The sequence below is a fragment of the Sebastes fasciatus genome, chromosome 20 (assembly GCF_043250625.1).
Source record: "Sebastes fasciatus isolate fSebFas1 chromosome 20, fSebFas1.pri, whole genome shotgun sequence".
Classification (NCBI taxonomy): domain Eukaryota; kingdom Metazoa; phylum Chordata; class Actinopteri; order Perciformes; family Sebastidae; genus Sebastes; species Sebastes fasciatus.
The window spans coordinates 13,637,637-13,661,720 of record NC_133814.1 but is presented as its reverse complement, the minus strand read 5'-3'; the positions used below and the strand labels follow the sequence as shown (position 1 = coordinate 13,661,720).

General features: G+C 41.5%; 2 protein-coding genes across 4 annotated transcripts; one reads left to right on the top strand and one right to left on the bottom strand.

Moving 5' to 3' along the window:
- The first annotated feature begins 629 nt into the window (after positions 1-629).
- Positions 630-14,353, top strand: LOC141758080 (ataxin-2-like protein). 2 transcript variants are annotated; one of them, XM_074619176.1, is made up of 23 exons: positions 630-1,393; positions 3,277-3,316; positions 4,711-4,767; positions 5,530-5,601; positions 5,798-5,960; positions 6,418-6,539; positions 6,734-6,825; positions 7,434-7,682; positions 7,884-8,335; positions 8,431-8,511; positions 8,610-8,723; positions 8,920-9,000; positions 9,207-9,268; positions 9,810-10,159; positions 10,259-10,328; positions 10,462-10,596; positions 11,557-11,620; positions 11,883-12,064; positions 12,268-12,409; positions 12,627-12,736; positions 13,128-13,307; positions 13,395-13,563; positions 13,746-14,353. In XM_074619176.1, the coding sequence occupies exons 1-23, from the start codon at positions 1,260-1,262 to the stop codon at positions 13,781-13,783; spliced, it is 3,159 nt and encodes a 1,052-aa protein (XP_074475277.1). In that variant the 5' UTR covers positions 630-1,259; the 3' UTR covers positions 13,784-14,353. The 2 variants fall into 2 exon arrangements, with proteins under 2 accessions (XP_074475277.1, XP_074475276.1); XM_074619175.1 differs by having other exon boundaries at positions 631-1,393; positions 13,663-14,353.
- On the bottom strand, positions 14,337-22,999 carry adprh (ADP-ribosylarginine hydrolase). 2 transcript variants are annotated; one of them, XM_074619188.1, is made up of 8 exons: positions 22,687-22,999; positions 21,735-21,852; positions 21,317-21,425; positions 20,846-20,944; positions 20,658-20,763; positions 16,801-17,067; positions 16,136-16,350; positions 14,337-15,070 (listed from the first exon to the last, which is right to left on the bottom strand). In XM_074619188.1, the coding sequence occupies exons 1-8, from the start codon at positions 22,692-22,694 to the stop codon at positions 14,922-14,924; spliced, it is 1,071 nt and encodes a 356-aa protein (XP_074475289.1). In that variant the 5' UTR covers positions 22,695-22,999; the 3' UTR covers positions 14,337-14,921. The 2 variants fall into 2 exon arrangements, with proteins under 2 accessions (XP_074475289.1, XP_074475290.1); XM_074619189.1 differs by having other exon boundaries at positions 21,735-21,843; positions 22,681-22,823.
- Between the last annotated feature and the right edge of the window lie 1,085 nt (positions 23,000-24,084).

The window sequence follows — 24,084 nt, the reverse complement described above, 5'->3', positions numbered from 1 at the left end:
GAGCTCGTTATCCTTAGAACATTTTAAAAGGAAATTATCATCACATTTAATTCATGATGTCTATTTATCTTTTGATATGTTTAGATATATTTTCTGTATGTATTTCATTGTTTTTATTGGATTGTTTTCCACTGTTTGGTTAGGTTTCTTTGCACATTTTGTGTACTTCTTGTTGTTGTTAAAGTTAAAGTTTAGATCCTTCTTCCTTTTTTGTTATTGTTATTGGTTTTTTTTCTCCTGGGGTTGGTGGGGGGAGGTCCTTTGCATAAGCCTGTAAGGCTTCTTGACCTCTCCTGACACATTTCTTGTTTGTTTTCATTGTCTGGATTTTGTGCAGTTTTATATATATGCAAATGAATAAAGAAAGAAAGAAAGAAAAAAAGAAAAAAGAAAAGGTGGCATTAATAAATATCAAGGTGAAGCTGTGTAGATAAAAACAACATTGGTGTTTTGTTTGGTGACTGCCACGTGTACAGTAGTAAACCATCCCATTCTTGATTACATCACAGATAAAATCAGGATTAATCAAAAGTATCGATTCAATGCAAACACCCATCACTCCACGTACGCGCGCTCACTAGTAGGTCAAAGGTGCACGCGCGCGTCAACGCCCCCTCCCCCCCCTTCCTCCCCCCAGCCGGTCTCCAGTCATCAGCCGAGCGGCGCGGAGCGGATTGAGTCAAGAGAAGCTACCGAGAGGTGGTTGTTGACCGACCGCAGCAGGTTCTCACCAGGAAACCTGAACATACAGCAACTTGACAGCAACGCCAAGACCTTCTAGACATTTTTAACAGAAGGGTTAAGCGGTGCCGGAGCTTAAAGGCGACGCGACGGAGAAGAAGAAGAGAGTAAATCCTCGAAGTGAGCTGCTGGAGCATCAAAGCTAATGCTAAGCTAATAATGCTAAGCTAAATAATTACACGGAAACACGTGTCATTTCATTAGTCGCTTTGCTTTGACTTTCTGTAACTGTAACTGGGGTTACAAAGTAGATAGTCGAGGGTGTGAATTTGTTAAGTTATATGTCACATTTTAATTTAAATAGCGAGGTTTGTTTTTGCCTTTTACATTTTAGGCCACAAGCGACTTAGCTTAGCTTAGCTACAACAGCCGGGTCTCAGAGAGGTTACACCGGCTCTACTGCTGCTCTCAGGTTGCTATAGTTACTACGTTAGTTACTACGTTTAAAGCAACTTCACACATCGAGAGGTGTTGTTTATAAGTTACACTTAGAAGTATCTGAGCCTGGTGCTTTCACAATGCTGAAACAACAGCAGCAAGCCGGCTCCGGCGGGAGGAAAGCGGCTAACGGGACCTCGGGCCCCGCCGGGATGTCTTCTGCTCCGGTCAGCGGCATCAACAGCGGAAGCAACAACAGAGCGCCGGCCGGGAGGTAAGAGGGGGTGTTGGGGGAGTTCTGTTAGGACAGTCCGGGGATTGTCCTGTGACTTAGAGGCCTACCGGTTAAAGGTTGCTGTGTGTGTGTGTGCTCAGTGGGTGTGTCTCTCTGGGAAATAGAGCTTCTTCTTCTCCTGGCCAATGAGATTAAGATTGTGTTAGATTGACAAGGGATGTGGGCCAATTAGAAAGCACACATTGAATAGAAGACAAAATGTGAGGTTGATAGATAGATAGGTAAATAGGTAGATAGGTAGGTAGATATTTAGATGGATAGATGGATAGGTAGATAGATAGATAGGTAGGTAGATAGTGACTTTATTGATCCTGATGGAAATTAAAGTTTCCAGCATCACAGTTCAATAGTGCAAACCATGTTAGTAAAAAGGCAGTAGAAGTGGAAGTTGTCCTACCATATGCATCATACTGTATATACAGTGCATGGCTTTACTAAACATTAATTTTTACATAGTACCACTTCCAGTCAGGTTTTCTGCTTTTTTGAGTACAACTCTTCCCAACCTTGCCTCATCATAAAACACTGACAATAAATAAGACAATGGCTTAAGTGGCTTAAAAGGTCTGTCTAATTGAAATGTAGATTGATAGATAAGAGACTGAGGGAAAGGTGGCAGAAGCAATGGGGGGAGGAGAGGAAAGGACGGTGGTTTTACAGAGTTCAAAGGAAAGTGGGAGAAATGAGGTGTAGGAAGGAACAGGAGAGATGAGACAATCATATCAAGACTAAGCAGCACACTATTTAAACATGACACATGTTGATGTAATTACTGTGGACAAGAGGAAACGGGTATGAGGAAGAAAGACAGCATTTGAGTCAAGGCCCTTAAAGAGATTAATGTACACTTTGATTTAATAGATATTTTACAAAAGAACTCACTAAATGAGTGTTATAGAACATTATTTCAGTATCTTAAACAAATTAATATGATTGGAAAAATATGAGGTTGTTTTCTTTTTCTTTTATTTATTTTTTGGGATATAGTAATTATTAGCCAGAATGATCCACACTCCATACCAGCTGGTGGCAGTAATGCACCAAATCATTGTTTGCCAACTGCCAATAAACCTTAAAGAAGAAGAAGATAGATAGATAGATAGATAGTAACTTACAACAACATGTCTCTGCAGCTAAGAAAAGCCTGTTATAGAAGTACTATAATTAACATCGATTTTATTTTATGGCCATGCACCAGGTCAATATGTGGTCTAAATCACTGAGATGTGTGTTTACTGAGCTCTTGCCAGCTTTGTCAGTCTTTGTTTTGTGACTAGCAGTGATACCTTCCCATGTGTGCATTCTTTATTTTATCCTTTTCGAACTAATCCCTTTATTGACTGTATGAAAATGAAAAAATATTGCACTAAACCACTTTACATTTTAAAAAATGTTGATGTGATTTAAACAATGTAGGTGTTCCTTTCTTTCTTGAAAAGAGATTCTAGGTGTAATCCATTTTAATGGGATCAGTAAAAGTGCAGCATGTTTTTGAGACGTTAACCAATATTGAAGTTTTCTTTAAGATTGAAAATAATACTACACATTACCTCCTTGGAAAAAAGGCCTCTGTTCTGATGGCAGTGTTTTTGCCACAAAGGTGGGAGGTAGCACGTGGACGCCTAACACTAACACAATAAACGTTGACAGTTTCTGTAAAGTATACATTCACTGTAGATTTTCAGTGTTGATTTGGGAATTTGTCAGGCCTGTAAGTAAACTCGTCAACTTCTCCTAACCTAACTATATTTGCATATATATGTGAAATGTGGAATGTGACACTGCCCTGACAGGTTTTGAAAACAAGTTATACTCCTTTCATTACTAAGCGGACAAACGTGTTAACTGTGCTGTTTTCACAGGAATCGAACTTCTGCAAAGCCAACATTCCAGTCATCTCCGGTGAGTATCCTGAAATAATGGGCAGCAAACAAACACACAACATATTGTGTGTAATATTAAAAACTAAGGGGCGGTAGTGAAAAAGTTAAAGGTAAACTCTGGGTTTTCAGTTCCAGAAAGAGAGGTATGGTGCCTTCAAAAGGGGCGTGTTCACTAGAAAAATCCATATGAACGCCCCCCTCTTGTGGTATCCACGACCTCATAAGTGGAAAGTTTCTGAAAGCTCGGAGTTCACGACTTGTGACGTGCTAGTTGACATAAGAAATGGCGAAGGCCATGAAAGTTAATTTTTCGGGTGCATAAGTGAATATATTGTAATTTTAGTTGTCAATTGTAATTCGTAATTATACCCCCGCGACAACGTATTCGCGGGTATTTAGCGCTCTGCGTGTCCGTTCCTGTGACACACTTTTGTTTCCGGAGCAGAACTCGGAAACTATTTAACTTAGGAACTTAAAATTTGGTATGATGGCTGACAGTGTTGTCTAGTCGTGCCTTTTGAGGGTAAGAAGTCCAAAGTGCACAAAATTAAAAAAATGTTGGCCAAAATCTGATTATTATTTTTTTCGACTTCAATTTACTTTTCGGAGCAGAACTCGGAAACTATTTAACTTAGGAAGGTGAGTTAATACCAAGCTAGATTGTGCTCAATAGACTACTTCCATTTGTTCCAAAAGGGCAAAACCTTTGGCCCTACTTTAGTAGGCAGTACTTTTGCCTTGTTTTATAATAGGTCTGAGGAAAATGTTGATCGGCCTCATCTTTTTCCTCTGTCATTATGCCTTTGCATTTACTGCATTAGGTCACCCTCTCGCTAAATTGTTAGCCTCTGTGGCTTCTAGACTCCCGACAGTAACATTAATATTGCCGTTGCTTAGCAGCGTTGTACTCACCACTTAACCACTTGAACGCCAAGCATATGGTATACACGACTTCCCATGTTGTAAACACGAGCTCACGAGTTTCATTTGAAGGCACCAGTAACTTAAGCTCCGGGTCAGTTACCATGGTAACCCAGCCTGCTCGCTGGCAGGTTTTCTTCAACAAACCCCGAATTTCTCTCGGTCTCCTCCCTTTTACAGAGCCAGACACGCTGCTCTATTTTCTCATTCATTCAGTCTATATCAAAGCACGTATCGGAGGTTTACTGTATGTCATAATTCAAATCCTGGTTGGATATTAGTTTGTTACTCTAACTATTTAAAGTTACCGCTTTTATATGTTGTCAGTCATTTCTTTTAACATTCAAATAATACAGGATCAAGTCACCCACAGCTCAGAATAAAACCTCTGCATGTCCTTTTTTGGACACTGTGGCTCTGTGCACACAAGATATCTGTCAGTCTTTTTGAAACTTGGCTTGATGGATACTTTATACCTTTTCCCATCTGTAGGTGTTCGAGGGTGTGTACAACAATGCCAGAATGCTTCATTTCCTCACAGCTGTTGTGGTAAGTCATTAGGCTCGTTATCAATGTTCTTCTCAGGCCAGGATGATCATTCTAGAAAATAAATGCCTTGCATGGTTAAAGTCTTTTTTCCATATAACTGGCATATATTACTTTTTTTTGTGAAGAGGCAGGCTGTATATCCTCCAAGCTACCCCTGAAAATATGCACAGTATACAGAATACAGTGAATAAAATATGTATAATTTATTAGGGCTGTTCGATTAAGGCAAAAATAATAATCAAGATTATTTTGGTCAATATTGAGATTGTGATTATTTAATATGATTCCTCATTGACTTTTAGAAACATGCATTTAGAATGAAATTTTGTAGCCTACATTTTAAAGTAATATCCACCAATCTGGTGCACTTTGAGAGCAAAATTAAGAGGCTAGATATATCAAGTTTGTGATTTAGTAAAGAATTTAATCATAAACAAATTAGTTGTATAGATGTGAATGGTGATGACACCAAAAAAGTCACACCCAGAAAGTGTGGTTAAAGAGATGGAGTCCGTGTTTCAAGACGGGTTGGGTGGCCTAGGACGATCCGCACAATAATCGTTTTTATGTCGATTATCTTGTTTTCATAATCATTGGAAGCCCAAATCGTAATTGAAATTGAATTTTGATTAATTGCTCAGCCCTATAATTAATCCACAATTGCTGTTCCAGTTTTGGAAGTGTCTCTTATCTAAATAACAATTTGTTTTTGACTAACTTTTCTGGTTAAATAAGATTTTAAACAACATCTTTCTCTCTCAGGGTTCCACCTGTGACATTAGAGTGAAGAATGGCAGTGTATTTGAAGGCGTATTCAAGACTCTCAGTTCTCGGGTAAGAAGCTCATGTTGAGTACACGGTCATTCACTTCCCTCTGCCAATTTAGTGAAGCACTGCAAGTAATTCTGTCACCACAAAGGTAAATTTGTGTCAAGGAAAAATGTGGCCTTTTCTTTAGTTGTCTTAGTTCTCTCTGCAAGCTCACACAGTCCTCAAATTTCCTTTTTCCTTCCTAATGTTTCGTCCGTAGTGTGAGTTGGCTGTGGACGCTGTACACAAACGCAGTGAGGAGGAGGCGGCTCCAACATCACTTCTGCCACGGAGGGAGGACATCACTGACACTATGATCTTCAGCCCCTCAGACCTGGTGACTATGATCTGCAAAGACGTTGACCTCAACTTTGCCACCAGAGGTACAAACACACACACACACACACACACACACACACGCACACACATACTGGTGACCAGGGTATCGGGGGATGGGGGGGGGAGAAAGTAACAAATACAAGTTCTTCACAGACCTGCAATACATTTGAAACAAAGACATATAGTTCCTCCTGAAAAAGAGAAGAGGGCTTTGTGTGAAAGTAAACATTAGATTGTTTTCATGCTAAGAGTATCCTTTATTTATTGTAGATGGTTTTGTGAGGCTTGACTGGTTTGAATCTTATAGGGGGGAAAGGGGATAGAAAATAATTGATATTCTGCAGTGTGGTTAAAAGTAAGCAAATGATACATACAACATAATAAACAAACATATTGATACATAATTTAACATTCTTCAGACCCAAATGCAGGCTGTAGACCAATCTTGCCAAATGAAACACATTTTTATAATGTTTCGTCTTTTTCTGTCTTGGATTTTAGACACCTTCACAGACACAGCCATCAGCGCCACTCGCGTCAATGGAGAACACAAGGAGAAGGTTTTGCAGCGATGGGAGGGAGGAGACAGCAATGGAGAAAGTTACGATCTAGAAAATGATGCAGTGAGTCGCTTTGTCTCTTTAACACACACAGAAACACCAACTAATAAGGATTTCCTGATCTGAGCTTATTTGCTCCAGATCCCGGTCAGAATTTAATATTGAGTATCTGCCGATACGAGTCCTGATCTAAAAACATGTGACACACTTATTTTATTACCCCATTAATTTCCCTGTTTTTACATTTGTGTTTTCAGTCCAACGGATGGGATGCCAATGAGATGTTCCGTTTCAATGAAGTGAAATATGGAGTCACGTCAACATATGATTCCAGCCTTTCCATGTATACGTAAGTTAACATACAGATGTCATGACATTTTGGTGTAAAGAATTTACACCACGTTATTTTAAGTATTTTAACTTACTTCTAAAAAAAAAATAAAAAAAAATAATCAAATCTATTTTTGGTAAGGAGAAAAATAAGAGTTAGTGCGTCTTTTTTGTGGTAAACAAGTTAATCAAACAGGAAATCATCCGCTGTCAGAATGTGATGTGAGCAATGAGACTTGGCATGTATATCTTTCATATCCCACCTATTCACGACATGTTGTATTTAAAATTGTATAATTCCTCTTGGTGGCATCTCTAGTATAATTATAAAAACATGAGAATTTGTTCACGGTAATATGGTCTTTAAATGACCGTTATGTCATTGTTGACTAGGAGTTTTCAGGTTTCCACCCAAACCAAATACTGTACCACTACTGCTGATTTCACTAGTCAGTACAACTTAAACCAGAGAGGAATGAAATATTTGCTTTAGTCACATGATGTAATACTTGGAGGAAGTGAAAACCCGGGTTAATAAAATCATCATTATTACCTCTAAGTCTCGGTGATTATGACAATATTGTCAACAGTTTTTTTGTTTTGTCCCACCTTTCTCCATCTGTCCAGTGTGCCACTGGAAAAGGGCAACACTGAGAATTTTCGGCAGAGGGAGGCACGCGCCGCCCGCCTGGCCAATGAGATTGAGGCTAGCCCCCAGTATCGCCACCGTGTCGGCCTGGAAAATGATGAGGGCAAAAGTGAGGAGGACAAATACAGTGCTGTGGTGCGGGAGGGCAACGATCGGGAGAGGGGCCGTGAAAGCCCCCGTGACAGAGAGCGCGAACGGGGCAGAGACAGCCCTGGAGCCAGCACCAGGTGAGAGGAGCCACTCGTTTGTTGGGCATGTAGATAAGTAGCGTTTGTCATAATGTAGATTATAAATTACAATCCAACCAATTGAACTGTTGAATGAATTAGTTTTCATCATGTTTTTATGCACCAGTCAGTTTTGACAGTATTTCTTGTATCACCTGTGTTGCCCCAGTATGTGTGTGACGTATTATCTTTCTCTTACAGGGAGGGCAAGTACATTCCATTACCTCAACGTCAGAGAGAGATGAACCGGGAGCGGGAGCGAGGTGAGAGAGGTCCTGGTGGGCCTCCACCACACAACCGTCTAAGCGGAGGTTATCGCTCCAACCCTCCATCCTCCTCCTCCCCCAGACCTCCACTGCCCTCTGCTACTGGTCCCCAGTCAGGCGTCTCCCCTTCAGAGAGAAACAGCCCTCTGTCAGGCCGAGGCGGGACCTATGCTCCTCACCACCCCCAGGGAAGCCCAAGCCCAGGCCCGAACTCTGGCCCTGCGAGCTCGTATACATCTGCCTCTGCAGGAGGACCAACACCCACGCCAGCCTCTGCTTCCGCTGCCCCGTCTCCCGCCAGCCCCCCTGCTCCACATGGACACACGGTCCCTCATTCCCACTCGCTCCCACACTCCCTGTCTGAAGCTGGCAGGCCTGTTAATGGAGGTATGTGCTTGAACATGTTTCGGAAAGTGTTTTAACAGCATCTATGTGTCTTTCTAAGGCAGTATGAATTGTGAAATTTTTTTTTTGTCTTTCAGTCTCTACCAGAACATCTCCTAAAGCCCAAAGACCTCCACAGTCGAGCAGAACAGTCCGTACTTCACACTCTCAGTCCACAGGTACATTCAATCAACTGCTGTTACAAAATCCTCTTTTATGTTATTGATTGCTTTTGCCTAAAACTTAACCTTTATTCTTCACTCTCCTGTCCTTGCAGCTACTCGCTCTCCTAAATCAGGTTCTTCCCAGGACACGCCTTATTTGGACACATCGTCTGTCTCCATGCCTCCCCAGAAGACGTCTGGCCCCGCCCCTCTCTTCCCTGTCGATGGTACTGTCTGACTTCTAGCCTCCTGTTTTATAGTTTAGAGTTTGAAATCAAAGTCAAAACCATTTTTCTATAATGACGCGAGTTCTCATCTGCCTCAATGAGACCACCAACTTGTAGCAGTTAGTGACAGGTACTGAAGGTGGAATCTAATGAAGCACTGCAACTAATTTGTTTAGCGTTTGTCTCGTCTTTACAGTGAATGAGATCCTTGGCGCAGCTGCAAAAGAACGCGCCGCAGAAAGCGCCAGCAGCACAGAGGACGGCAAGAGTAGTAAAGGTATGTGTGTATAAGACTTAAGATGATTCTTGAGAAATTAGTGTTTTAATTTAACACATAAATCAGAAGATATACATCTACCTGTGTATAGATGCATTCCCTGTTTTGTTGTTTTGACATGTATGTTTTTGACAACATAGCCCTGCGATCGCCTTTTCCAAATTTTACCATTTTCACAAATGTTTATTTCCTCTCTCGTCCACCAGTTCCCTCTGTTCAGCAAAGGTCGCAGATTGAGGAGCTGCGGAAATTTGGCAAGGAATTCAGGGTAAGAGTTCAGTCGTCTTTTCCGTGAGGCATGAAATTAGAAAATCTGTGACCTATCAAGAGGCTGTGACCTGAGACCATGTATCCATCACTGATGTTGGACACGTTCTTTTTAAAAAATCACTCATGTTTTATTCACTTGGTTGACCATTAACATGTTTTACATGACATTGAAGGTATACTCACTTTTTATGCAACACGTCTTAGTGTAAAAATTAGTTTTACATTAGGGACTCTGGTTTCTATAATGACGTTATTTAATTGCAATGTGTGCCACCATTTTCTCATGTCTTGACATTTTGACTGAGATTCTGTAATAATCTGTTTAATTGGACACATGCTCTCTCATGCTATTGACTACTCACTAGACTTGGTAGCTTAAAATTGTTATTCACCAGATCAAAAGCTAAAAAAGGTCTAATTACGACTTGAATTACATTTAACTGTTTGGTAAATCTTCATTTCTCTTTTTGCCATCGCCTCCATCCCTCTTTACCTCTCTCCCATCGACTCAATCCTTATCTTCTACTCTTTTTTTCCAGCTCCAGCCGAGTGGAGGCAGCTCTAGCTCTCCCAGCTCCCCAGCAGCAGCAACCCCACCTGCCATCGGTGAGGTCACCCAACCCAGCGCATCCAAACTCTCGCCATCAGACGCTCACCCTGCTTCAGAGCCCAAAGCTCAGGCTCCAGCTTCCACTCCTTCCCAGCCCCAACCTCAGGCTTCACCAGCCCCTGCTGAGAACGCCGCCAAGGACGCCGCAACTACACCCGGTGCCACAACAAGCGCCACCACAGCACCCGTTTCAGACAGGCATTCACCAGCCACCCCGCAGCCAGCCAGGACCCCGGGAAGCGAGGACGGCAGGCCTGAATCAACGGAGGGCGTGGCAGAGTGAGTTTCAAAAAGAGATTTCTCATTTTAAACTATTTGATTTTGCTTACTTATGTCACTGTGATTGTCATTTGTCAACATATTTTTCACATCTTCTAGCCAAGTAAAGAAATCAACCTTAAACCCCAACGCTAAAGAGTTCAACCCTATCAAACCTCAAATGACTATGGTAAGCCAATTTATTCCTGCTAAATCCTTGAAACGTGAAAGAAATATTTGTCTGAAGCTACAGTAATATATAGAGAGCACTTAAGTAATGTATAAAACCGCTGTGGTTTACCTCTGGTTCTGTTGTCGTACAGGCAAAGCCCACCCCTTCGCCCACTCCACCTCGGCCAACTCCTCCAAGCCCAGTGGTCCTTCAGCACCCAGGCGGACAGGGACCACTGTACAACACCCCCTACCTCTCCTATGTATCGCAGATCCACTCTGTGCAGGTATGTGAGCTAATCAACTTTTATATATTTACTACCACAGTCAGTTTAAGACTTGGAAACTAAACATCACAACACAACAGCTGGTCTGACCAGCCACATTAGAGTATAATTCAAATTCCTGATGAGAAAGCATCCAGTTTTTTATTGAATTTATTTAGGGCTACAGCTAACAATTATTTCCATTATCGATTATTCTGATTACTTCCTCAATTAAGCATTTAGTCTATAAAAAGGTTGAGGTTTCCTCAGGGGGCAAGAGAGGGACTGTAGTGCAATGATACTTGCGGACCTGGAGATAGTGGAAAAAGTTACTTCGAGGCAGGTTATAAATGCTGGTCAGACATTAAAGGTCGGTAAATATGCCATCCAAAAACAGGTCTCTGAATGATATACCTCTGTTATTCCAAAGCGCGTAGGCAGAGTCGAGTTTAGATGGTAGAAATAGATGGTTATTGCATAACGGGTCAAAGACACTGAAGTTGAACAGCTTGAAGTGTTTGCGGAATTGGTTCCATATCTTCAGAGTTGGCAAAACAACCGTCTAAGATGTGTGAAGGAGAGCATGTCAAAGCTGCAAGTGAGGATGCGCGACAGGAGAGGGATGCCATTTTACACCAGTCCAACTCATCCTCATATGGCTAACTGACAACATTAAATTAGGCCACCCTCCCATCTTGCGGCTTGCAGAGCGTTTTTCTTAATCTTGTCAGTGGGGCGGGTGCAGTATTGCATGTCGCGGTGCTAAGGAAGGAACTGGTCTTGAAAATCCGACCCCTGCAGGACTCTGGCCCATGGTGACATATTCAAATGTCTCGTTTAAAAACCAAAGATATTCCTTTTACTATCAGAGAATACCGAAAGAAACCGGTTAATATTAACATTTGAGAAGCTGAAATCAGATTCTCACAATGCAGCAACAGTTTTTCTTGAGTTGACCTCTTGATCATTTCTGTCTTTCAGCCCCCACCAATGTACCAGTACACCATGTCTGCAATCAGCCAGGGAAAATACCCCAGGACCAAAGGTAAAAGCAGCGTTCTTATCTCCAGAGCTGCCTGTCTGTGGTTTTAATTTGTAGTTTCCATTTTAAAATTGACAAATGAATGTCCTGTCAGCTCTTGCAAAGCCAGATAGCTATGACCTGCCGCACAACAGCGCAGTGACCTCTGCTTGATAACATAACAGTTTAATAACAGCCTCTTGCTGTAAGTGTATCTGTATGTTTAAGCTTTCATTTTTTTTCCCTCCATGTTTCTGTCGTCTTGATAATTCTTTGCCTCCACCAGGCTCAGTAGTGGCTCAGCGCTCTGACCATGGTTCTGCAGCACCACCGATGCTGCAAGCTGCACAGTCAGCAGCTGGGGCCCCGCTGGTAGCGTCGCCCTACCCTCAGTCCTACCTTCAGTACAACCCACAGCAGTACAGCCAGCAGCAGGTCATCCAGGCCATGTCACCCTACCCTGGACAGGTAGGACGTCTATCCTCTAACCCCTTTTTTAATTCAGGGTTTAAATGGTTGGCAGATTGATTGCAGGATGATTAAAATAAACAAGTGGTTCTGAGAGCTTGTTATTCAACAGAGGTTAATAACAGCCACATAAAGCTCCCAGGTATATCTTGCCTCTAACATAATATATTAAAAATTGCTTATTTGTTCCTCTCCCTCTTCAGCCGATGTACTCCATGCTGCAAGGTGGAGCCAGGATGATAGGTCAAGGTGGGGGTCCCCACCCACAAGCCTTGGGACCCCCAGGAGGCCCTCAGTTCTCTACACAGGGAGACGGACCTCAGGGACCACAGCAGAACATCTACGGTGAGTGGACCCAAACCTGCAGTGATTGATGTGAAACAGAATATTTCTATGCAAGGAGTATGCGCTCCAACGTTGATAACGTTCCAATATTATTAATTGTAGGTGGTACTGCTCCCATACTTTTTGATGGCCTGATGAAGACCTGCAATGTCTTGACAGTAAAACAACAATATAAAGCATCATCTTGACACTGATCTTTTTTTTTTCTTCTGTGTAGCTCAACAGTCCTTCGCTCACCACACGGGTGCAGTTCATCAGCCCCAGCCCTCCAGCACCCCGACAGGCAACCAGCCCCCTCCCCAGCATGCTGCACCTAGCCCTGGACAGGTGAGATACAGGACTGCATGTGTTTCGGTATATTTTGGGAAATCCATTTGCTGTGTCCCGATTCAGAGGCGGGATCCTCCAAAGTCTGGATTTCGAGATGAATTACATTGTAACTGGTAGACAAGCCTGGCCCATTTCAAAAAGCCACCCCCATAATGATGATAGACTATTGAGATGTGTGGAAATGTAGACTTTATAAAGGTCAAGAGGAGTGCAAAAGCACACCACTATTTTCTCTCATTTGGGGAGGAGGTGCCTGATTAGCCCAGCCCTTCAGGTCCTCTGAAGGACTCACTTTTGTGGGCCACATCCTTCAGAGCATCCTGCCTCTGGGACACGGTTATTGTGATTACTTTATAATCTCTTTTGATGTTGTGATCTCTCCTTTCAGAACGCCCAGCCAGGCCAACAGCCCCAGTCCTTGTACCACTCAGGTCCCCTGTCAGCACCCACCCCACCCAACATGCCCCCGGGCCATACGTCTCCACAAGGCTCGTACCCCATTCAGGGCTACAGCATCCACAGCCACCAGGGCATCCCTCAAACGTATCCCCTGGGACAGTTAACACAGGTATGGGAGTATTTGTCAAATAAAACGCAAAATTTTGCATTTAGAAAGTTTGATCTTTCATGTAAACTTGGTTTGTCAATCCCTCAGGCCCACGTACAGGGAGCCATGTCGGGTCACCACGCGGGGGGCCACGGTCAGCCCCAGTTAGTGATGTTGCAGCCGCCTCCTCAGCAGGGCCCCGGCTCAGTGCCCCAGCACCCCCAGCATGGACCACAGCAAGGAGCACACCAACACTTTTACATAGGACATCCACAAGGTGCGAGACGTAACGCCTAGTAAAAACCCATCCCTTGATTCTCTGTGGTTCGAAATGTAGCATTTACAGTTTTTTTGCTGTTCTGTTTACCTCTTACAGCAATGCAGGTACAAACGCACCCTGCTCCCTTCCATCAGCCTGGAAACTAAACCCCATCCACCCTCCTCCCAACCTGTTCTTAGGAATGAGCCCCAACATCCCCACTGCCTGCTGGATGTGAGGCCCAGACTGAACGTGACTCGTAATAAACAGACAGGACCGTACAGAGGAGAGAAGAGGACAGAAAGTCTCACAGCACCTTATTCTTCTGCTGTAACGTTCTTCATCAGTACAAAACCTCGGTGTCAGCCCCAGATGCGGAGGACCTTTTTAATGGTAATGATGGTGTGTCCGACCCCTGCTGCCATCCCGCTCCTCTCTCCAACTTCTACCCATTTCAGAGACATGAGGCACCTTGCTGGGCGGACCAGTCGGAGAGGAAATAACACGGATGTAAAACAGCAGCAGACACTTTATCTTCCAGCAGTGTGTTTTCAGCTTTGTGGAGTTTTGTAAGTACCATAACACAAATGGGAAACACAGACTGCCGTGGGATTCTCATGAAAGGACGGATTTGAAGAGGAGAGGGGATTTTTAGCAAATAATTTTCCTTTTTTTAAAAACTCTATCTAGTAGTTGAAACCACCCCTTTGCTTCTTCTCTCCTGTAGGAAAATATAATTAATAAAAAATGGACAAGACAAAAAAAATATAAAAAAAACAATGACCAAAAAATAAAGTTTTCAACTCAACTTCAAAGCTTTATTTGTCTAATTGAATCCATCATTAATTGTGCTTAATTTGGACTATTGCAGTTACAGTTTTGCTCTTCACTGCATGAAGTAACAGTTAACTAAAATGAGACGCAAATGTATTTTTCATTAGACAATAACAAGAGCACATTTAATTTGAAGCTTGATAAGCATTTGCTATTATGTCAAGCTGACAAAATGAAGTAATTACCTCCTAGGGGACTTGTTTTGTTCTGTTCACATTCTCATTAGCTTGGATTTGTTCCACTCAGTGGTGCAATTCGGCATGTTAATTTAAAATGGTCACTAGGGGGAAACCTCTTTATACACCAGCCCTGTGAGGCCTTGTTGTGGCAGAAATGACTCTTTGGGTTAGTGGGGCACTCTGCTTCCCCTTCAGGCAAGTATGACACCACACTTTGTGGCTCAGTGACAGCCCTCTAGAATCGATGTACTACCGAGTGCGGCAACTAGCTTTACGTCAATATGTCAGTGTGTGGCCTAGTTCCCCCCTCAGTGCAAGATGTTGGGACACACTCGGTCAATGCAGCAGGCTGTGGTGGCCTTCTCAGTGTGACAGGGCGTAGAGTTGCTCGGCACTGTGCTCCAGTCGGTCCCGGTACTCAAGGTTCGAGTAGTTGCCTTCAGGGACCCCCTGGGTGCCGTAGAGGAGACCCCAGCAGCAGCAGGCAATCACTGCTGTGCTGTCACTGTCGCCTGGGAAGGAAGAAAAAGAGATTCACATGTTTGAGTGATTCTGTAGCTTCACAGTGCTGTTCCTTCAAATTTGAATGTTCACGTTTTGGTCAATGTTCATATGTTTTAGTGTCAAAATGCTATTTTCCCAAGCCCTTCTAAAAACCTTTCCCCACGTGACCTGACTTAGGAATCTTCTGCATGATGACGCCGCTACGTGATATAGACAGCCTTATGGTGTAGTAACACTACATACAGTGACTTAGATGGTGGTTGGCACGCTCCCAGTTTGGGGGAGCAGACAGGAGTACTGGCACGGAAGCTAAGCAATGTACCGCTGTGTGGACGCCACAAACCACGTTGGTTAGAAAGTCGCACAATAACACAAACAAACCAATACTATGACTTTTTTCTGGCGATACTATGCTATGACTTTTTAAACATACTATACTATTATGTTTTTAAATTTCGACATACTATACTATGACTTTTTTTTTTAAATTCAACATACTATGAGGTTTTATTCGACATAATATACTTTGACTTTTCTTAATTTTTCGACATATTATATGACTTATCGATATACTATGACTTTTTTTTCAACATACTATACTATTGTTTTTAATTTTCGACATAATATATGACTTTTTTCAACATGTACAATGACTTTTTTTTTTAAATACTATACTATGACTTTTTTTTCTGGCGATACTATACTATGAATTTTTTTCAACATACTATTATGTTTTTAATTTTCGACATACTATATGACTTTTTCGAAAAAGTCATTGTATAGAATGTCGAAAAATAAAAAAGTCATAGTATGTCGATAAAAGTCATAGTATAGTATGTCGAAAAAAAATAACGTCATTGTATAGAATGTCAGAAAAATAAAAAGTTACAGTATAGTATGTTGAAAAAACAAGAAGTCATAGTATATGTAAACAAAATTTAATTCTTAGTATAATATTCTGTAAAAGTCATACTATAGTATGTTGAAAAATAAAATTCTTAGTATAGTATGTCACAAAAAAGTCACGGTATAGTATCAATAAGAGCACCAAAAAAAAGACATTAATCTCTGACCTCCATGGAAGCCTGCTCTGCTCATCAGCTCCTCCCAGTCTGAACCCGCCCCCAGAAGGGCGTCCAGCGCAATCATCGGAGCATCGTGTCCGCTGCGTCCTGCCCAGCCTGACAGGCTGAGGCTCTTGTAGGCTTCGTCTCTCTCAGCTGGGCCATAGGGGGATGGCCAAATCACTGGCCCCACCCCACAAGAGATGCCCCTCGTATCCAGGTACCTGTGGACAGAGGTAAGAGGTTTTCCAGACATCCGCACTATCCTCCAATGTAATATGACTGCAGAAGTGAAATAAATAACTCAATCCAAGGTCCATAGACATCCTGACATATCATTTTTACTGCATGTATGTGTGTGTGTGTGAGATGCAAACAGCTGTTTATGTCAGTGGTAATCATATACTATAAATATATCAACACACTTACTATTTAAAACAGAAAAGTAATATATTTATGTATGGATTTTATATTGTCATCAGGAGCATTACTTTATAATAAAACTGAGCTCCTGCTGCTGAAGTGAACCCCACCAGTGACATTTTAGTACAAATCTCATGCAATCATCTATTAACCTTGAGACTGTATTAGGTAACAGAAAGTTGCTTATGTTGGAAACCTGAATGTGAATACAGCACGACAGCCTAACAAAGGCTGATTTCAGCAGCTCATACCACAGCCACTTGTCACAGAAGTAGTCCCAGTCTCTCTCCGTCTCCTCCACGGCGAAGCCTCGGCCCTTAACAAAGTTCTTTGCTATTGGACAGGCCTCGTTGATCAGGCCTAGACCCCAAGTTGTGATTGGCCTGCGCTGGACGGCGTATGCAGTAAAAAGGGCCGACGCTACGGCTCCCAGGAAACCGGTGGGGTGAGGATGGGTCATCCTGCCTGTCTCCACGGCAACCGCCACCAATGACAACAGCTGGTCAGGCTTCGGATACCTGGTGGGGACAAAGTATTAAAGCCCTTATCAGCATTTATTATGGAGGTTATTTTGCTGGTCCATCACACAGCTGAGAAATATGTTTTCTGTGTTAGTATTCTGTTTGGATGCAAATTATGTTTACAGTAATTACTTCCTTGCACGCTTTAATTGCCTCCACATTGTGTCGTTCTGGCTAAAGTTTTCACCCTGTAACTCTGTTTTTGTTATTTCCTGCTTATACACTTATTCCACCGTTGCATTTATTATAAATTACTTTGGATAAGAGCAGCAGCTACGTGCCTCAACTGTAAATGTGAGATGTCAAGTTTTCTGCGTGTCCTTGAGTGACTAAACAAAGTAGCACTGTGCATTTTTTAATAATGCTACTTCACTGACATTTTTTTAAAATGTATTATTTAAATGTATTATGCCTCATCATCCTGAGAGAAAATGACAAGAACCTGCCTTAACTTTTTTTTTTCTACAATTAAAAACTGATTATTCCCATCCAATCAATTCCTGATTAATTCCTCCCTACAACCAAATGAAATTAGAGCTGAAACGATTAGTGGATTCATCGCAATTTTGTTGACTGATTAATCATTTATAAATCACGTTTTGAGCAACAATGTTGAACACTTTCAGATTCTCCAACCTAAAGATTAAGTTGTTTTGGGGATCTGGGAAACTGATTTCCCTACGCACGGACTAACCAATGAATTGAGAAAATAATCAGAAGATCAATCGATCGAAAACAATCATCAGTTCCCTCATTGTTTCCTGAGATAAGGTTGAGCTATTTCTTGTAGAGCCCAAAAACCAGTGTGAGGAAATGCATTCTGTATTTCAGAGACAGTAATTCAGGAACCTAAGGAGTTATTTTGGACTCTGACCTTAACTTTCAAAAGTCACGTCAGTAACATAAGAAGGACAAGACATTCACACTTTAAATACACATAAAGAGTTAGAGGATTTATACATCAAGCGGATTCATTTAAGAAACTTGTTCATGTTACCAAGTGGGACGACTGTAATGCTCCCTAACCTTCCTAACCCTAACCTCAAACTGAAAACTGTAGTTACTGTCTGTATGTGTCTGAATGTCGGAGGGGTGAGTCTGGGATCCTCGCTGTCCTGTGTACATTTTATTGTAAAGCACATTGAGTTAACTTTTAAATAAATGTGATACATAAATAAAATGTCTTAGCAGATTACTGCAAACATCAGAGGCCCGTACTATGAAGCAGGATTTGGAGTTGACTTCAGGGTTAACCCTTTAAGGTTTTCCGTCCTACGTCGGTGGTTCACTTCTTACTGAGGCAGATCGCCATGGTAACTAATGCTGTACATGATGTTCCAGATAAGAGATCAACTTGTATGAAAGGACCGCCTACTGACCAATCAAAGCTCGAAAATCAAAATTATAATATTACACAAATACAAAGAAGTACAAGTCATAATCCAGATTAAAAGCAACACAGTTTAAACGGACAAATGCAGGAAGGACAGGGTGCTTACCACTTTGAATTATGTTTTTAGATTTATTTTTTTTACTTGCTCTCAAGTCAGTTTCACACCACCGGAGTTGGGGACGCAGACAGTGGACTTGTCCATGTTTGTGATTGGTCATATGCTGCAATCACCGCCCCTTTATGTGAACGTGCTCATATACAGATTGAGAAGCCCTGCGTTGATTTACCGAGTTGACAACCACCGTCGTAGGACCGCTTAGCGGGATCACGTTTGTTAGGGTTAGTTAAGCCAGATAACGAGAAGATATGCCACTCAAATCTAAATCACTTTGTAACATATTTCCTTTTCCCTCAGTTACTCATTAAGTTGCCCTCTACCTGCTCAGGAAAGCAAAGCTGCAACGTAACTGACTAAAAAATAATAAGCAAGCCCATGGAGGACTCAGGCAGAAGACAGCACATGGAAACTGCATGAGGCTTAGACTGTTATGTTTTTATTCTCAGGAGTTTTAATTATTTGGTTGAATTACTTAATAGCACATTAAAAAGACCATTAACAAAACAATATAAATATCAAAAGGATATGCAAGGGAGACCAAAAGCCTAAAAGGCTTATCACGGGTCTCCCCCGGTTTTAATTAAAACAATCAAATAATATAAACTCAACTGATTACAATTTTAAATAGAAATAATTAAAAACATAAAGTCATTATTCTGTAAAAAAAAACACAGATAAGATAAGAAAAGTAATATGAAACCAAATAGTTATAATAGAAAAAAAATAAAATAAAAAAATAACTAAGACTAAACCTTAAACTAAAAAGTGTATTTTAGATGTTTTTTAAACACTGACAGGGACTGACCTGGGAGCTGATTAACATTGGTCTACATAGGGGTGTCGCGATATACCGTGATATTACCGTTAAATATTGATATGGTGTTAATAATACACATAGGATAATATTGTGTAAATGATTCAGCGACTCTTAAATCATTTTATATATACAGTTATGGTCACAGACCCTCTCTACACCTCCCTACACTCGTATTTTGAGTGTAACTAATTTGCCAAAAAAGAGACAAAACGCACAATAAACAAAGTTAAAGATGAATTTGACTCAAAGCATTATTAATATTGTATTTTTAAAAATGTTCTCTCTCTCTTATATATATATATATATATAGATATATATATATATATATATATATATAGATACATATAGATGAAGAGATGAAGATGAAAAATGAGAAGAGCCCACTGTGTGTGCCCTCTTGACTTGGGTCACTTTCCTCATGTCCGTTTATCTTCTCATGCAATGATTTGTTTAAGCTGAACAGCCAATCAGAGTGATTTCTCTCATCGATGGGCACCGCCGCCAATTCAACATGCTCTAATCGGCCGAAAAATCTCCAACACGAGCTGACTTGAGCCGACGGCCCCAAACTGTCCGACGGCTTGATGTGTCAGGGCCTTTAAACTCACAGTCAGAGGTGCGAGCCACCTTCACCTCGGGCCTTTCTGAGCCGACTGCGCGGACCCCACCCGTTGAGAAGTGGAAAAATATTTTCGGGTCGTTATGAAACTGTAGGCTAACGGGCAGGACGTCAGAGCACTTTCATTTCATTTGAATATGTTTGGATAAAGCTCCAACATGTCAGACACCATATAGACATTATCGCCAACGTTCTACTTATTAACATAAAACCTGAAAGTGGGGGGACAAAAAGTCTTGTTGTCCCCCCTATTCCGGCGCCTATGCTGTCTGGTCTGTTAAGACTAAAGATTTGAGTTGAACTGAAAATATTTCCAGAAAAAATTAGGCAAGAATCTTCTATTGAAGCCAAAATTCACTCTAACATACCGTTTCTGAAGAAGAAAGAAAGAGTGGCTTGATGGCCATGACAGACAGCTTTTTGGCCCATAGAATATTATAATAATAAAGATTAGGCTATGATAAAGCATATGGAAACGTTTAGGGTTAATCATGGCACCCACTTTACGAATAATTACTTTTTCTTTTTATAGATATAGTCAATATTGTTGCCTCCAACTAAGCTTTTCGTCTACAAGAACACCTAAACAAAGGGTGCTAGAGACTTGAGTGATGGCTACACGATGGGACAAGCATCTTACCTGAGGCCAATGCACATGGACCTCATGGCCGCTCCACAGCCCGTCCCCTCTGGATTATAGGGCACTCTGAAGCCCCCTTCCTCTCCAGGCTTCAGCTGGGAGACTCCTAAAAGAGCAAATGAGAGTAAGTCAGATCTCTGCCATCACTACAATGTGATATGATTTTAAAAAAGAAGAGTTTATCTCACCCAGAATGCTTGAAGGCCCCGGTTTCCTCCCGTCCATGTCTTTCATACCCTCCACATATCGAGTAGCCACATCATGCAAGAGTTCCTCCCCCCCCTTCCCTACAGGGGAGACAACGCAGAGTCAACTTGTTCAAACAGCAGATGTCGTCCTTATTAACTTTTTAAAGATGTAAGGGACCTGTTAACAAGGCTGCTTGTTTGCCTCATCACAGTAAAGGTTAAGTTGAATTTCTACCATTTTCCTTCCACTTGTGCAGAGCCGTAATAGAGCAGCAAATCAAGGCAAGACTGGAAATTAGATTTGACCTTTTAGTTATGAGGAGGAGGGTGTGGTGCGTGTCCTGATGAGGCCTCATCAGCACGACACTGACTATCAGATCAATCCAATAAACTTCTCGTTTGGAAGAAATTGAGCAAAGGAGGGAGGGAAACCGGAGGGAGCGGATGGGTTCAATGTCATTTGGACCTCACCAGTTGCCAGCCCTTCAGCCGTCGCCAGATGCAGAACTGTGTCGTCGCTCACCGGCCAGTCAGGGAGCTCGACCTTGATGTTCTTCAGACCACCAAGCTCCTTCAGCTCCTGCAAGGGACAGAAAGGACGAGGGTAGACATTTAAGGTTGCATGCACCTTCGTCGCTTGTGGCCAGTTAGTTTATTCCAATTGAAAACAATGCAATCAAACTGATTTTGTCAACGACACTTACTCGCTTTGCATTCTGTTTGGAGGATGTTATATACTGTATAAGCTTCACACATCCCATTACACTAGACCTCTCTGCGTTGTACACAATACATTTGTGAACCCCTAACCTTAAAGTTCAAACTGTGCCTATATGGTTTAGCTTTATCACAAACTCAGCCCCTCCTTTCATGTTGTCCCTGCACTGACCTGATGAATAGCTGGTCCCGACTCATTGTACTCCCACAGCTGGTTCCTGTATCCCAGAGCATCACCGACACCACTCAGCAACATGGCTGCCTTATAGTGGTCCACTGTAGTAGATTTGCTGGGACGAAAAAGGGACCATTACCACTCTGTTAACTAATGTATGCCACTCTGAAGCACCTGTCTGAGCCATTAGAAAACTAAGCAACTCAAAGGGAACTCTAAAACCAGAAAAGTCCTTGTTTATGATCATTTTAGCTGTGTAATGTGTCTTTGAGTTTCTTGAAAAGCTCTAATAAAATGTATTATTATTATTATTATTAAAAGTACAAATGTAGATGCTCTTTTTACACAGTCCTATTTTCAATGTCCATAAAAAGGAAACCACACTGAGAAGCTGTTTTACCAAGATCATTTACCTTCTGTCTTAGTAATTTGTGCAATTAAAATGTTTTTTTATTATAAATATTTGATTTGGTATGAAAAAAAAAACACTAGTAGCATGACTAGTGTCATCTTTCACTAATAATGAACTTAAAAAAAACAAAAGCCTGGGTTTGAGCTTAGCACTTTCATGTGGGAACTGCAGTGAAGAAAAGTATGACATGTAATAATTTTTGGACTAAAAAAATAATTAGAATTTCACCAATATTATAAATTAAGATAATTCCAAAATATTTTGAGTAAAATAACATATTTTTGCTTTTCAGTCAATCAAAGTGGAAAGAAAAGTAATAATTTACAGAGTATGCAAACTGAGCTTAATATTCTTTAATTAAGATAATAACATTAGGCTATATTCTCAACTTGCTCTGACAGGTCATATTCAACCATAAATTCATAGATTCTATTCAAAAACATCGACATATGTAAACAAGTCGTCTTAAACATTAAGTTACTGGCTTGATTTGAGAATAATTGAGGGGAAATATCCTCCATGCAGTCGCAGCCTCACCGGGCCATTGCAGCGCGTCCTTCCCCGAAATCAGGCGTCACTAGGCGGCCACACAGAGAACTCGACACCGAGGCTGCAAGCTGAAGCGCTGGTTCACCCGCTGCTCACTGTATTCACAAGTATGAGCTCAGGCAGTCCCAGCTCAGAGGAGAAGCTCGCAAAGGCCTGCAGCAAACACCAGCGCTCATTCACTGAAGTTATTACACGCTATACTTCCACAACCCGAGCCGGCAGGAGAAACGTGGAGGCTAAAAAAAGACGCAGCTGCAGAGCAATTTAAAGAGGCTCCATTGCAGCTGGCAACATGGACACTAGACAAAACAAATGGCAAATCTTCACTGTAACACATTGACTCGTTCCTACTCAGTCACCATTTACACAGCTGCACCACTGAGGTTAAGTCACAGTGCATGCATGTAAACGACTCCCCTGACAAATTATATGTTGAAAAACTAAATTATTAAACCCTACATTAATTGATTTTTACATTAAACGACATGTATTCAGTAATGCTTGTTTCAAATTCTCAATTATTTCGAGGCATTGACAAAACAATGTAATGCCAAGCAGGTGTAATGTTCACCATGTAAGTTTAGTATGTTGCATTAAAAACACAAAGTATGGCTGAGGCTGATGGGAATGTTTAGTTGGGTTTTTTGTATTTGGTCTTAAATCATGTTTGGCATCCTTTTTGATACACTTTATTAACCCTCTGAGACCCACAATAGACCCACATAGAAGTGGTGTACATCATCTGATAGCTGGGAAACCTGAGGATTCATTTGAGATGTTGCTCAGCACTGTGTCAAGTTTGTTCTAGTCATAAATCAGAAATAAACATGAATGAATTAATTAATTATTGAATGAATGAATTCAAATAAATTGTAAAAGTGTATGAGGGTTTAGAACATTATGATTTAAGTATATGATGGTCATTCCCAGAATCAAAAAACACAGGACGTGGTGTTAAAATCTGTCCCTTGTGCCAATATGTGGTGAGCACTTCCACAAACTCTGAGAACCCCCACCCGTCAATTGTCAACCACTCTAAACAACAAGGTGAATTTCGTGGGAGGGTTGCCTGGGTTGTGACATTTCAGGACAATTGGGCACAGGACACGTCATCAGTAGTGTACCGTTGTATCATCAGATGTTTCGGCCATTTAACACTATACACCCTCCACAAAGGCGGCCAGCTTAAGGGTGATCAATACTCAGCTTGTGTACTGTGCCCGAGTGTCCCGCAATTCCTATGCTCTATTATGTCTCATAAGTTGTTGCAGCAATTTTTGGTTTGATACCATTTGTTAAACAGATTTAGTGTTAAATGTAACCATTTTGTACCTCTCGAGAATTGATAAAAAATGATCAATGATCCCTCCAGAATACCACATTAAG

Bases quoted from the DNA above. Each gene is read 5' to 3' on its own strand.
- adprh (XM_074619188.1), bottom strand. The intron at 21,426-21,734 runs GTCAGTGCAGGG...TGTCCCTTGCAG, and splicing joins CGGGACCAGCTATTCATCAG to GAGCTGAAGGAGCTTGGTGG. The intron at 17,068-20,657 runs GTAAGATGCTTG...TGTCCCCACCAG, and splicing joins TCCATGTGCATTGGCCTCAG to GTATCCGAAGCCTGACCAGC.
- LOC141758080 (XM_074619175.1), top strand. From the start codon at position 1,260: ATGCTGAAACAACAGCAGCAAGCCGGCTCCGGCGGGAGGAAAGCGGCT. The intron at 1,394-3,276 runs GTAAGAGGGGGT...CTGTTTTCACAG, and splicing joins AACAGAGCGCCGGCCGGGAG to GAATCGAACTTCTGCAAAGC. The intron at 12,737-13,127 runs GTGAGATACAGG...CTCTCCTTTCAG, and splicing joins CTGCACCTAGCCCTGGACAG to AACGCCCAGCCAGGCCAACA.